This window comes from Mustela lutreola, chromosome 7 (assembly GCF_030435805.1).
Source record: "Mustela lutreola isolate mMusLut2 chromosome 7, mMusLut2.pri, whole genome shotgun sequence".
Taxonomy (NCBI): Eukaryota; Metazoa; Chordata; class Mammalia; order Carnivora; family Mustelidae; genus Mustela; species Mustela lutreola.
In genome coordinates this window covers 52,514,844-52,527,914 of record NC_081296.1, presented here as the reverse complement: position 1 = coordinate 52,527,914, position 13,071 = coordinate 52,514,844, and the positions used below count along the sequence as shown (strand labels likewise).

At 40.7% G+C, this 13,071-nt stretch overlaps 1 protein-coding gene across 3 annotated transcripts in view; it reads left to right on the top strand.

Moving 5' to 3' along the window:
• Positions 1 to 2,904: 2,904 nt before the first annotated feature.
• The window catches only part of DPP8 (dipeptidyl peptidase 8), a 64,883-nt gene continuing 54,716 nt past the window's right edge, over positions 2,905 to 13,071 (top strand). The window contains exons 1-4 of one of the 3 annotated variants that reach the window (XM_059180831.1): positions 2,905 to 3,118; positions 4,869 to 5,006; positions 7,629 to 7,898; positions 11,256 to 11,368. In XM_059180831.1, coding sequence (XP_059036814.1) covers positions 4,970 to 5,006; positions 7,629 to 7,898; positions 11,256 to 11,368 — 420 coding nt within the window. In that variant the 5' untranslated portion in view covers positions 2,905 to 3,118; positions 4,869 to 4,969. Of the gene's footprint in view, positions 3,119 to 3,164; positions 3,575 to 4,868; positions 5,007 to 7,628; positions 7,899 to 11,255; positions 11,369 to 13,071 lie in introns of those variants that run through there. The other 2 variants (XM_059180828.1, XM_059180829.1) reach the window with 2 other exon arrangements.

Below are 13,071 nucleotides of genomic sequence, written 5' to 3'. Positions count from 1 at the left end.
TCTTTATTTGACATAGAGAGAGACAGTGAAAGAGGGAATATAAGCAGGGGGAGTGGGAGAGGGAGAAGCAAGCTCCCCTCAGGCAACTGAGCTGCCAAGGCACCCCTACCAAACTAATTTTACAGATGAAAGAAATAAAGCTTAGGAAAGCCCAGTATCACTGTCAGTAAGGAGAGGAACCAGGATGTGAACTCAAGTCTGGCTGATTCCAGGAGTGCATGCTCTTACACATGAGTCCCAGAGAAAAAGTACCACTGCTTGAAGATCATGAAGTGTTACACACAGAAGGACTTAGGCTGATCTCTGCTGAGGCCTAATGAGAAAACTGTCAGGGTCTCTAAAATATAAGCCCAGACCCGGACAAGACCCGATTGCCTCAAACAGGCATGGCTTCTGGATGCAGACCAGAATTCCCTAGGAATGGTTCTCCCTTGGCCTTGCCACCCTAGTTTTACTCACACTTCCTGCCTGCGATCCATTAGGCTGGAACATGACTTTTGTTATCAAGGCACAGATCTGTGTCAACACTGCCATGCTATTTATTCAGCCTCATGTGCTAGACATCTTGCCTTTTCCTAGAGTTCCTAGAGCTCAGGGCCCCAAAAAGCTGAGTAGGCTTTTTCAAGCACACATACAAGCTTGCCAAGACCCAGGCCTGACTGAGTCAGCCAGTAAAAATACAACGAGCTACCTTAGATTCAGTTAGTTTATTACTTACTATACAACGAAAGAACAAATGCGTTAAGGTGCTGATGGCCAGTGGTCCCACAAATCATAACAGAATATTGAAACAGAAGGGGCCAGATGTAAGTTGTGGGATAGCCAGCTGATGAGAAGCCCATTCTAGATGGCAGCCAAGTGATTCTTCTATTCTGCAACTCTGTTCTGAGGGGGTAGGGCAGAAAGACCACACCTCTTCAGAACCTAGGAGATGAGAAGCTGTCAGGGGACAGTGCCCTAAGATCCTCATAAGCCTCCCATCCTCTGCTGTTCTGGGAGGATCACAAAGCCTTCTTCTAAGACTCAGAAAAGCTTTGGTTCGAGGCCCATTGAGACCTATGTAAATACATGCAAGGTTGTCAGGGTACATGTTGGAGATATTCCCCTATAGCTTTCTCTGGTTTGAGGCTTTTTAAGCCAACCAGAGAGAAAAATAAAATTGAAAACCAAGGAATCTGATCTAGACCAATCCATAATTAGCCAAGTGACTTAACCTCTCCAGAGACTGTTTTTTTTTTTTTAAATCCATAAAATCATATATTTTTGTTGTTGTTTTTTGGTTGCATTTTGTGAGGACTTTTTCCTCTTACTAGGGCATAAACTGCACACAGGAATCTTTTTTTTTTTTTTTTTAAAGATCTTATTTATTTATTTGAGGGAGAATGAGTGAGAGAGAGCATGAGAGAGGAGAAGGTCAGAGGGAGAAGCAGACTCCCCACGGAGCTGGGAGCCTGATGCGGGACTCTACCCTGGAAGTCCAGGATCATGACCTGAGCCGAAGGCAGATGCCCAACCAACTGAGCCACCCAGGCGCCCTGCACACAGGAATCTTGTCTACTTTATACACTCTTGCAGTCCCAGTGCTTAGAACAGTGATAAGCACATGGCAGCGATTCAACAAACACTTGGTTGAAGGAAGTGAAATGCAGGATATTATGTTGTAGTCTCTTAGTATGCGCATGTGCATTCAAAGCTTTAAATCCTACTTGCAGGTCACTTGCAGAAAATTCACAGAGGGAGTCCCAGTGAAAATGACTGTACTTTTAAGGGAGCTCAGCTAAAAAAAGCCTCAAAGTGAGTAACTGTATAAGGAGGAATGGAACGTGGCACCCAAATAGATCTTTTATTAGTGCCATTATAATAAATTCTAATGACACACACCTCTGACATACTGCTCTTTGTAATAATAGAAAAGGGGAGAGGCCCCTCTTTTCCATTCCTCCGTTCTACACCTGCCACTTTCCCAATCAGCCAATGCATTGTGTAAAATAGGACCAAATTATGGGTTATGGACCTACCCCTTATTGTCATTGTAGCAAGTCACTCCCTTCCCTGCCCTAGACCCCACTTTCCTCATCTTTATGTGTTACTGTGACACATATGGTTTTTCTTAATTATAACTAATCTGTTATGTCTCTTCTACTGACAAGCCATGGCTCAAAGAGACTGAGTGACCTGCTAAAGATTACTAATTAGCATGAGAGCCAAGCTTTCTGACTCCAAGTTGAGGTTTCTTTCCACCACAGCAGTGAGCTGCTTAGAACTCCTCCCAACCCCCCGACCCCCACAAGGCCTTGGTCCGTCCGCTCTGTCATCTCTATGAAGGGGCAGGGATTTTCTCTGGCTCGCTCCCTGCTCTAATCTCAGCTTCTACAACTCTACCTGGCACATAGCGGGCACTCAGTATATATTTGTTGAATGAAAAAAAAAAAAATAGATTAAGTAGAGGCGCGCCACAGTGTGTCCTGCCATTTCTAGCAAGTCTCTGCCTCTTTCTGGATTTCTTTTTTTTTTTAAAGATTTTATTTATTTATTTGTTTGACAGAGAGAAATCACAAGTAGATGGAGAGGCAGGCAGAGAGAGAGAGAGGGCGAAGCAGGCTCCCCGCTGAGCAGAGAGCCCGATGCGGGACTTGATCCCAGGACCCTGAGATCATGACCTGAGCCGAAGGCAGCAGCTTAACCCACTGAGCCACCCAGGCGCCCTTTTTTTTTTTTTTTTTTTTTAAAGATTTTATTTATTTCTTTCTGGATTTCACCGGTCCCCCACCGCTGCTGTCCCTGCCCCGCGCCCGGTTCGTTCCTCCGGCCACTAGACTGCACTGTGGCAAAGCACCCCACTCAGCAGGGAGCGGCGCCCTTCTTGGCCCCGCCGAGCCTTGGCTGGTCGGAGGGCGGGGCGCGAGGAACCGGAAGTGCCGGAGCGCAGCCGCCGCCGCCGCCGCCGCCGCCGCTGCCGCCGCCTTTAAGTGCCGTGTTCTGCGCCTGGGTTACCACCGGCTCGGTCGCCGAGGAAGCCGCCGCAGCGGGGTCGGGAGTGGAGGCGGCGCGGCATGAAGCGGCGCAGGCCCGCTCCGTAGCACGCGTCGGGACGCTCCGGGCGGGGCCGGGGGGGAAGGTGCAGTATCCGCCCCCTCTCCTTCCCCTTCGCCCGCGAGGCCTGGGCCCCAGCCCGGCCGCCCCGCTCCGCCTCACGGAGGAGCCGCCCGGCGCGCTCTCCGGGTTAGCCCGCTCTGCGGTTTACCCGGCGCGCCGCCCTGCGCGGGTCCGAGCTGGTGGCGGGGCCTCCGCTTGCCGGAAGAGGAAGCCGAGGCTCCGAGATTCCGAGTCCACCAACGTTCACTGGGCGCCCCCTGAGCGCTGGGTGCTGGCCTCCGGACTTCCACGTCCGTTATGTTAATTGAGCCTCGCTGGGGTTGGGAGCCGGGTATTGCCCGGGCTTGCAGATGAGGAATCGGAAGCCCGCAGAGCAGAAGGGATCTGCCTCAAGTTCGACTGTGGCGGATCGGATTCGGACTGAGATTTTTCTGATTTCCCAGCCGGTGTTCTTTTCCTTCCTCCTGCCTTACTCTAGGTCGATTCCCTCCCTGCTCACCGGCCCCTTCTCATTCTACCCCCCCCCGGGGGGGGCAGGATAGATACATTTCTTTCTCCCACCCCACCTTTCCCCACACACACTTCTCCTGAGACTTCTAAGACTTGGCCTCCCCTCATTCTCAACATTCTCTGTTAGACCTATCCTCTTCTTCCCCATTCATAGCTTTCAAGATCTTTGCCCCAGTTAGTGATAATGAACCTCTCAACTAGCTATGGACCCTGAAGAGTGAAATAGCTAGGCTTCAGTGAGGCGTGGGGTGTTCCAACTGAATGACTGCTTGGCTCTTGGATTAAAAATAAGAATGGCAGTTGAGTATGTCCAGATTTGGGAGTTCTGAAGCTATCCTGTAACCAAGATGGTCTTCTCTGAGTGAGGGGCTTAGTGCATGGGACAGTATCTTGACATCGTAGCGTTGTTATTAGCATAACCACTGTCTTCCCTCCATTTGCCCCTGAGCTTTTCTCTCCACATCTCTCTCCATCACCTACTTGGGCTATGAGAGCCCAGAATTAAAGCTGATATCGAAGTAACAAGTGTAATCACAGACCCCCCCCCTTTTTTTTTCTTTTACTAAGCCAGAATTCCAACAACTTAATGCTTCCTTTTATGGAAAAGTTACCTAATTCAATTATTTTCAGACTACAGCTAAAAAGGAGAGGAGCAAAAGTGGGATGCACTTAAAATGGATAGCACATTCTTGGTCTTAGGAAAAAAATTATTAAATGCAAGTTAATTTCCTTTCCGTGAAAATGGCTTGTTTTATAGTTCCTTTTGATTGTTCTCTTGAGTATACTCTGTCTCCAACCAGCTCAATATGTATTATGTAAAATAATACAAATGTATTACTAATGTAAAAGCAGGAACAGGACCAAGCACACAGAAATAAATGTTAGTAATCAATCATCTGTCATTTTTGAGGATTTGCAGTACCCACCTGAGTAACCTCACATTTGTGTGCCTTTTATACTTTGTAAAGTTCTGTAATTTTCCTTTTAATGTACGTCTGGATGTCAGGATTTACACTATTGTCAGGATATCCTTTTGAGTAAATTTAGGGTATACATTTCTGGGATTTAAAAAATATATAATTTTAATAATCTAAAGTACAGATACAAAATAATTCAGGCATTATATATTACACCAAGAAGAATATTTCTATACTAGTGTTAATATCTATTTGGGACTTTAGATTTACTCTTTTTGGCCTCATATGATCCATTTCAATAATGATCAACAGCCTTATATCTTATTTCATTATCCTGGTGAGCAGGATTGGATGGTGAGAAAAGGAAAGACTCCTGTGAGAAGAGAGCAAGATGAGCAGAGGGATCTGTGCTTGAAGTTGAGTCACTTGAAAAAAGGTCTCTTTGAATGTGGAAGAGATCTGAGCAGATGAAAATACAATCAGGTAGGCACGAGGGAAGGGCCTTAAGTGAAGAGGTAGGTGGGGCAGTGACACATGCACTGTGCTGAAAATGTATGCTGATTCTCTTCTAATTTTTGAAATTAGAACTTTGTTAATGTATTTGAATATGTGGTGCTATGGAAATCCTGGAACTTAAATGATTTTGTTACACATTTGTGTAAATTACTAAAATATCCTAGAAAACGTGGAATATTCATTTACTATAAGTAGAATAGTAGAATGTCATTTGAACCGTTAAATTTTATATGTATGTGTGGAGAGAGACAGAAATAGTCCAAAGACCTAGTACCGTTTAGGGAGAGCAGGTAATTGGCTATTATTGAGTACGAGCTAATGCAGTTTTCACATGGGAGAGATGTCCAGTTGATGGTGACTCAGGAAGCTGGGCAGTAAGCCTTGTGAAATCTGCCTGCCGAGCTTCCTGGTTATATTCCGTAGCCTTATTCTTGTGAGCAGTGGTTTGGACATGAAGTTCCAAATTTAACAAATAGGGAGGTGAGGATAATGAGTATGGCTTGCATAGCTTTTTCTCTCAGTTGTCTCTAATTCTGTTAGAAATCAAACTAGATCCACTGACATATTTGATAGCAAGTAGGCCTCCCATTGGCTTTTAGATGGGCAGGTCCCCATGTCCTATACTGCCACTTACTATCAGTGTGCTAAGTAGCAGTTGAGCCAAATGACTTTTTCTCTGCTGAGCTATTTGGATTTTGGTCCTTGGAGATAAATGCCCAATTATAGTAATGTTACAGGTTGGATACCTAATATAATTCTTGAATGGGTTTTCTGGTCACTTTTGCTACTGTTACATTGAAACTGATAGTATGATTCACTGTAGCATAAAAAAAGACACTGTCCTAGTCACACAGTTCAGTTCATTTTGCATGCCATAGTGCTTGCCTGGTGGACTTAATTCGCAACCCCCACCTGCTAATTACTCTTTCTCTGTGGTTGGTAGTTACTGTGGACTCTTGTTAACCTGGGAAATTGAGCTTTAAAAAATGACATCATATTAAATATACAACCATGCATTGATTATTGTTCTAGAGGTAGTTACATAAATGTAACCTGTTTCTCTCCCAAATCCACAGATTGCTTCAGAATTTTTGTTTGTGTTGCTTCTTTTTGGTAGTTTCACAAATAACGCATTTCAGAATCTCACACAGTGTCTTGTCATAAGAGTGCTTTTTATTTTTTCTGATACATCGCTGCTTTAAATGCTGAAATGTTGTTTAAATATTGAAATAGACAAAAGAAAATACATCCTTTTCTGAATTTGTAAAGTGACAAGAAATATCATTAGTAGATGAAATATTGACACTGTTTTGGGGTTGAACTGGGAAATTGGGTTCAGATTTTTATCAGATATCAGTAGTACAAACATTAAATGCTTTTTTTTTTTTTTTTTAAGATTTTATTTATTTATTTGACAGACAGATCACAAGTAGGAGGAGAGGCAGAGAAAGAGAGGAGGAAGCAGGCACCCTGCGGAGCAGAGAGCCCGATGCTGGGCTCAGTCCCAGGACCCTGGGATCATGACCTGAGCTGAAGGCAGAGGCTTTAACCCACTGAGCCACCCAGGCACCCCAAACATTAAATGCTTTTTGCATAAACTTCACCCAATTAAAGCTGTTTGAAGATAGTATCTTTTTTCTCCCATTTAATCGTGAAATTAAAAGTTATATAATTTGCAATAGTAGTTAAATAAATTATTTATAGTTACCAAAAGTAGTCAAAAGATAGTGATATCTAGCAAGAGCAGAAACCAAAGAAAAATGTATTACGCAGTTATATCTTTTGTTGTTTGGAGTTCCACTTAAACAGAAACAGTATTTATATTATCTTGGTAAGTGCCCTGGGAAGCTTATTACAAGTTCATTGTTTGCTGCAATTTTATTACTGTTCTAATTGCTTGTGATTATTTCTGTAACTGAAGTCAACATTTATCAAACGTGTTACTTTTTTAAGTGCAAAAACACTTCACTCCTTGAGCGCATTTAGATTCACTATTGGCATGCTCTTGGATGGAGCATAGCAGCCAACTGGCATATGGCCTGTTTCTTTCCAGTGTGGGAAAGAAAAAAGGAATTTTTGGCAAGAGATATGTAAGGACAGCCTTTTATAAAAGTTCCTAAAGGGATTTATAGTCACAGTGAAATAGACATGACCTCAATTAAAAAAAAAAAAAATCTCCTTTTTAAACTGAACACAGAGAAGGTGGAGCTATTACTTTTTTTTTTTTTTTTTTTTTTTTTTTTTTAAAGATTTTATTTATTTATTCGACAGAGAGAGATCACAAGTAGGCAGAGAGGCAGACAGAGAGAGAGAGGAGGAAGCAGGCTCCCTGCTGAGCAGAGAGCCTGATGCGGGACTCGATCCCAGGACCCTGAGATCATGACCTGAGCCGAAGGCAGCGGCTTAACCCACTGAGCCACCCAGGCGCCCCAAGAGCTATTACTTTTCTTATTAGGTTTTATTGCAACTGTGCTGAAGAACATTTTTTTTTCTTGCCCCTTTGGTGGGGGAAGCACTATCAGACTGTCATGCCCATTAATATAAAAGAAGGCAGACCTGTGAACAACTTCATGTGCCTTATTTTTCTAGGAAAATGCAACATGGCAGCAGCGATGGAAACAGAACAGCTGGGTGTTGAGATCTTTGAAACTGCAGATTGTGAGGAGAATATTGAATCACAGGATCAGCCTAAATTGGAGCCATTTTACGTCGAGCGATATTCCTGGAGTCAGCTTAAAAAGCTCCTTGCTGATACCAGAAAATACCATGGGTACATGATGGCTAAGGCACCACATGATTTTATGTTTGTGAAGAGGAATGATCCAGATGGGCCTCATTCAGACAGGATATATTACCTTGGTGAGTATGAGGTTATAGTTTCTTTGAGGAAATGCTTTCTTATTTCAAAATCTAGATACAATTGGCACTCCCAATTTTGGGGAATAAATAATGAATCAGTGATGTTCCCTTAAAGGAACAAAACACCTTTCCTTAGCAACGGTCAGATGAAGAACACAAACAATAAAATCACTCTCGACCATTGCTGTTCTCATTTTTTTCAACCAAGGTTGGTTTGGGTGTCTTTTTCCTGAGCCTATTCACTCCAGGTTTAAGATCTGTCTAAATTAAATATATTATGCCACTGACTTAGTTCTTTCTTTATTAAATTTTTCCTAAAGATTTTGTTTATTTATTTTAGAGAGAAAGAGCTCACTGTGCAAGAGAGCATGCAAGGGAGCGTGAGCAGGGGGAAGGGCGGAAGGGGAGGGAGAGGGACAAGAAGACTCCACGTTGAGCCTGTCCAGACTCAAGGACGAACTCAGTCTCACAACCCTGAGATCATGACCAGAGCCAGAATCAAGAGTTGGCCTCTTAACCAACTAAGGCACCCAGGTGCCCTTTGTTTATTACATTTTTAAAAATAGGTTTATTCCTTTCTTCCGAAGTTATTTCATTCATCTACATACGTATGTTTTTAGGAATACTCTGCATTAGTCCATGTCGGTAATTACAGATGCACTTTCTTAACCACTTAGATTATTCCATTATATAATTGTGCCATATTTACTTAACGATGCCTCTAATAAGGGGCATTTAGGTTTTTCTGTTATCCTGTTGCAAAAGATGAGGCGATAAATAGCACTGTATTGGATCATTTTGAATTTGTGAATTTACGTATAGGACTAATTCCAAAGAGTGGAACTGCTGAGATAAAAGGTGTGTATATTCTGAATTTTGGTTCATACTGCGAAATTATCCTTCCAACAAGGTTAATCACTATAATTTCAAGTGAGGTTGAGCATGTTCACATGTTTAAAAGACATTTGTATATATTTCTCTCTTTTTTTAAAGATTTTATTTATTTATTTGACAGACAGAGATTACAAGTAGGCAGAGAGGTAGGCAGAGAGAGGAGGAAGCAGGACCCTGGGATCATGACCTGAGCCGAAGGCAGAGGCTTTAACCCACTGAGCCACCCAGGCGCCCCTCCATTGCTCTATTAAATGAAGTACTTATACTGTGCTGCTGCTACTTCTGTTACCCTTACTCTGTATGTTTTACTACTTGATAGCACTAGTTACCTTTCATCACATTTTTCTTGATTATTTTTGTTTGGTTGTTTTTCTATGAGAACTTAAAATTAGCTTGTATAGCTTCTTTCTCCTGATGTTAGTTATACTGTTGTAGGATTACATTGTATTTATTGGAGAAGTTAGGGAAAGTTGACAATCTTCAAAATATTGAACTTTTCAAGATAGTGGTATGCCTTTTCATTTGTTCAAATCTTTTCTATTCCTCTGAAGTTAATACTTTCTATAAATCCATTGTTCAAAAATATTTTTTTAAGGTTTATTGATTTATTTGAAAGAGAGAGTAGGTGTGTGTGCACGATAAGAGCGTGAGAGTAGAGGGAGGGGCAGAGGGAGAGGGAGAAGGAGAGAAGCAGCGTCCCCTCTGAGGGTGGATTGATCTCACCACCCTGAGATCATGATCGGAGCTGAAATCAACAGTCAGGGCCTTAACTGACTGGACTGCCCAGGCACCCCATTTGTTTAAAAATTTTTTCATATATTGTGAACACCAAAAAGTGTGTTCCATTGTGTCATCAGGAGAGAAATAATGGGAAAAGTTTGTTTTGTGCGTACATAGAACTGATGTGTGCATACCTAGAATGTCTTGAAGTTTTTATTGGGCATGTACGGAGCCAGGGAGGATGTTATAGAGCAAGGAGCAGTTTTAATAGGGGCAACTAAAATGATTGTGGGGAATAGCTCTCATTTGAAAAATAGATGAGAATCAGTTTTTTCATATTTGAGGACTGAGGATTCTTAGAAGGACAAGGCTTAAGGAGGATATGTTCACATTTTGTTAAATTATGAGTGGTATAGATAGGTGACTGCAGTCCTGACAATTCTATAACACAGTAACTCTGGAATGTACAGAATAGATTTAAGACAAAGGCAAATGCTAAAGTGCATTCCAGCTCATATCTAACTTTTACTCCAAAGGCAATACAAACTAAGAAAGTTTAAGAACAGTTTAGGAAAATAAAGGAAGATGTGAATATTTGGGGGCTCATCCCCAGCCTCTGCAAGGGCTAACATGGAAGTTACCATGCCCTTCCACAGACTACCTTCTCTGCCATTATCAGAAACACTATGCTGAAGATCAGTTCTATCCAAGAGAGTTTCTTGTTCTTCCTTTGTGATTTATTTTCTCCTTCCTTCACCTTTCCCTAGTTTTTTGGGAAATCATACCATTCTAGCACCTTTTATTGAAGAAGGGCTTTGTTTTACTTCAAGTTTTCTTTGGTTCACATCTTCATAATCATAGTTTGTATTACTTCTCTTTATGTAGCTCACTCTACACTGCTGTGATATTCACATTCAATTACTGCATGATTTCATAGAATAGGCCTGGTTTCTACTTAGTACAGGCCTATTTACTTCACCCCTTCGCCAATAAAGGACAAAGAGATTTTTTAGCAAATCACATACCAGAATTTTTTATTGTTTTAATGAATATACTTTCAGCTGAAATTTATTTCAGACTATGGTTATAGGACATTTATAATGAAGAAAAATTAGAATTCAGTTAGACCTATATATACTTCTAAATAAGTAGTTTAAAAGCTTCTGGAAAAAAAAAAAAAAAGAAACTTAGTCATCTGCTGTTGCCACAAAGCACCCCATTTGAAATTTCATAAATCTATTGCAAACTTGTAAGAGACTTAACAATTTTCAAAAAACTAAAAATGACAATTGTCCTTATATCATCTTAACACTTTTATGTTTGTTTTGAGAGGGACCAAGATCTGAAATGAAACCTGAGCGTTTATCTGTGAAACCTGGGTTTTTATTGAAGAAAATTTTCATGACAAATGGCATGTACATCTCCTACTTGTTAACCTTCCTGTAGAGTGCGTTATGTGGCACCTAGGTGGCTCAGTCGGTTAAGCAGCCAGCTGTAGATTTCGGCACAGGTCATGATCTTGGGGTCCTGGGATTGAGCTACATGTTGAGCTCCACACACTGTGTGCAGAGTCTGCTTGAGGATTCTCTCCTCCCTCTACCCACCCCCCCACTCATGCCCTCTGTCTCTCTGTAAAAATGGATAAATAAATCTTTTTTAAAAAGATTTATGTACCTACTTAGACTGTAATTGAAGTAGATTGCTATTTGAAAATAATTTTTAAATAACTATTTTCTCTTACAGCTATGTCTGGTGAGAACAGAGAAAATACACTGTTTTATTCTGAAATTCCCAAAACCATCAACAGAGCAGCAGTCTTAATGCTCTCTTGGAAGCCTCTTTTGGATCTTTTTCAGGTAGGATTAAACACTGCTATTCCTGTGATTGGTATACATTTTCAGATACTGCCTTTACTAAGAGGCAGAAATTCAGGTGGGGTTTTATACTTGACATAGATGTAAATCAAAAAGAATTAAAATATTTTTATATTTTTGAATGTCTAACTGTTAAATTCCATTTAATTCTCAACATCTGAAACTAAGGGGTATAATAATTCTGATTTTTAAAACTAGCTTCTCGGGGTGCCTGGGTGGCTCAGTGGGTTAAAGCCTCTGCCTTCGGTTCGGGTCATGGTCTCAGGGTCCTGGGATCGAGCCCCACATCGGGCTCTCTGCTCAGCGGGGAGCCTGCTTCCTCCTCTCTCTGCCTGCCTCTGCCTGCTTGTGATCTCTGTCTGTCAAATAAATAAAATCTTTTTTTTTTTTTAAAGATTTTATTTATTTATTTGACACAGAGAGAAAGAGAGAGAGATCACAAGTAGGCAGAGAGGCAGGCAGAGAGAGAGGAAGGGATGCAGGCTCCCCGCTGAGCAGAGAGCCCGACGCGGGGCTCGATCCCAGGACCCTGAGATCATGACCCGAGCCGAAGGCAGATGCCCAAATAAATAAAATCTTTAAAAAATAAAAAATAAAACTAGCTTCTCCCTGTCTTACCACCTTTCCTTCTATAAACTTGTTAGTTATATAGTTCTCACATTTTGAGGTAAGAGCTCATATTAAAATAATTATATTTCTAGAAAGCTTTTTATTTAAATCTTTAAATTGAATTTATAGTTCTGATTCTTAGTAACAGTGCTAACTTAAGGGTTAAGAAAAGGTACTAAGTTCAGTTTTTGTTTATAAATGTAGAATTCAGTTTACCTAGAATCAAAGCTTAAGGGTTATTTTTGTTTTATTTTGGTTTAGTATTGTTTTTCCCCTCAATATTTTATCTTTAGACAAAAAGCAAATAGTCGAAAACACCCCAAGAACAAGATAATAATTTGGGTGTAATTATTTGCCCATTTGGTTCTCATTTATTATTTTACATTGAGTATTTCCTTATTAAACAGTGTTTTAGGTTAAATGAACTAAAATGTGATAATAGGAATTTAAAAAATAATTTCCATAGTAACTAATCCTTTTGATTGTAACTGTTTTTCAGGGCTGTTGTTTTTCCCATAGGTTTACGACTTTTCTTTAAAACAGAAAGAACCAAAATAATGGTAGTTTCCTCATGGAACAGTTTGGAAATTAATAAATCAAAGTTGTATTTTATTTTAAACTTTCATTATGGAAAATTTCGAACTAATAGAATAATACATGATTATCAGTAATTATCAAATCCTGGCCATTTGCATTTCATTCTAGACCTGCCAGTCCCCCCACATAGTCTCTAGCCCCACCTCTTGGATTATTTTGAAGCAGAGCAAGATACGTTGTTTCATTCTTAAATAAATCAGTGTGTGTCGAAAGGGTACAGATTCTTTTTAGACATTATCACAGTGTCATTATCATAACTTACACAATTGTTAACCTTCTCTTCATATGAAATATTCAACTAGTGTTCATGTTTCCCTGATTTTTAACTATAACTTTTATACTTGATTTGTACAAATCAAGATCTAAATAGTATTCATTTTTTCAGTTGATTAATAGGTCTGTTTTAATTTATTGATTTGCCCGCCGTCCTTTTTTTTTACCCCCATTCTACTTTATCTGTTAAAGAAAGGTCTGTTTTT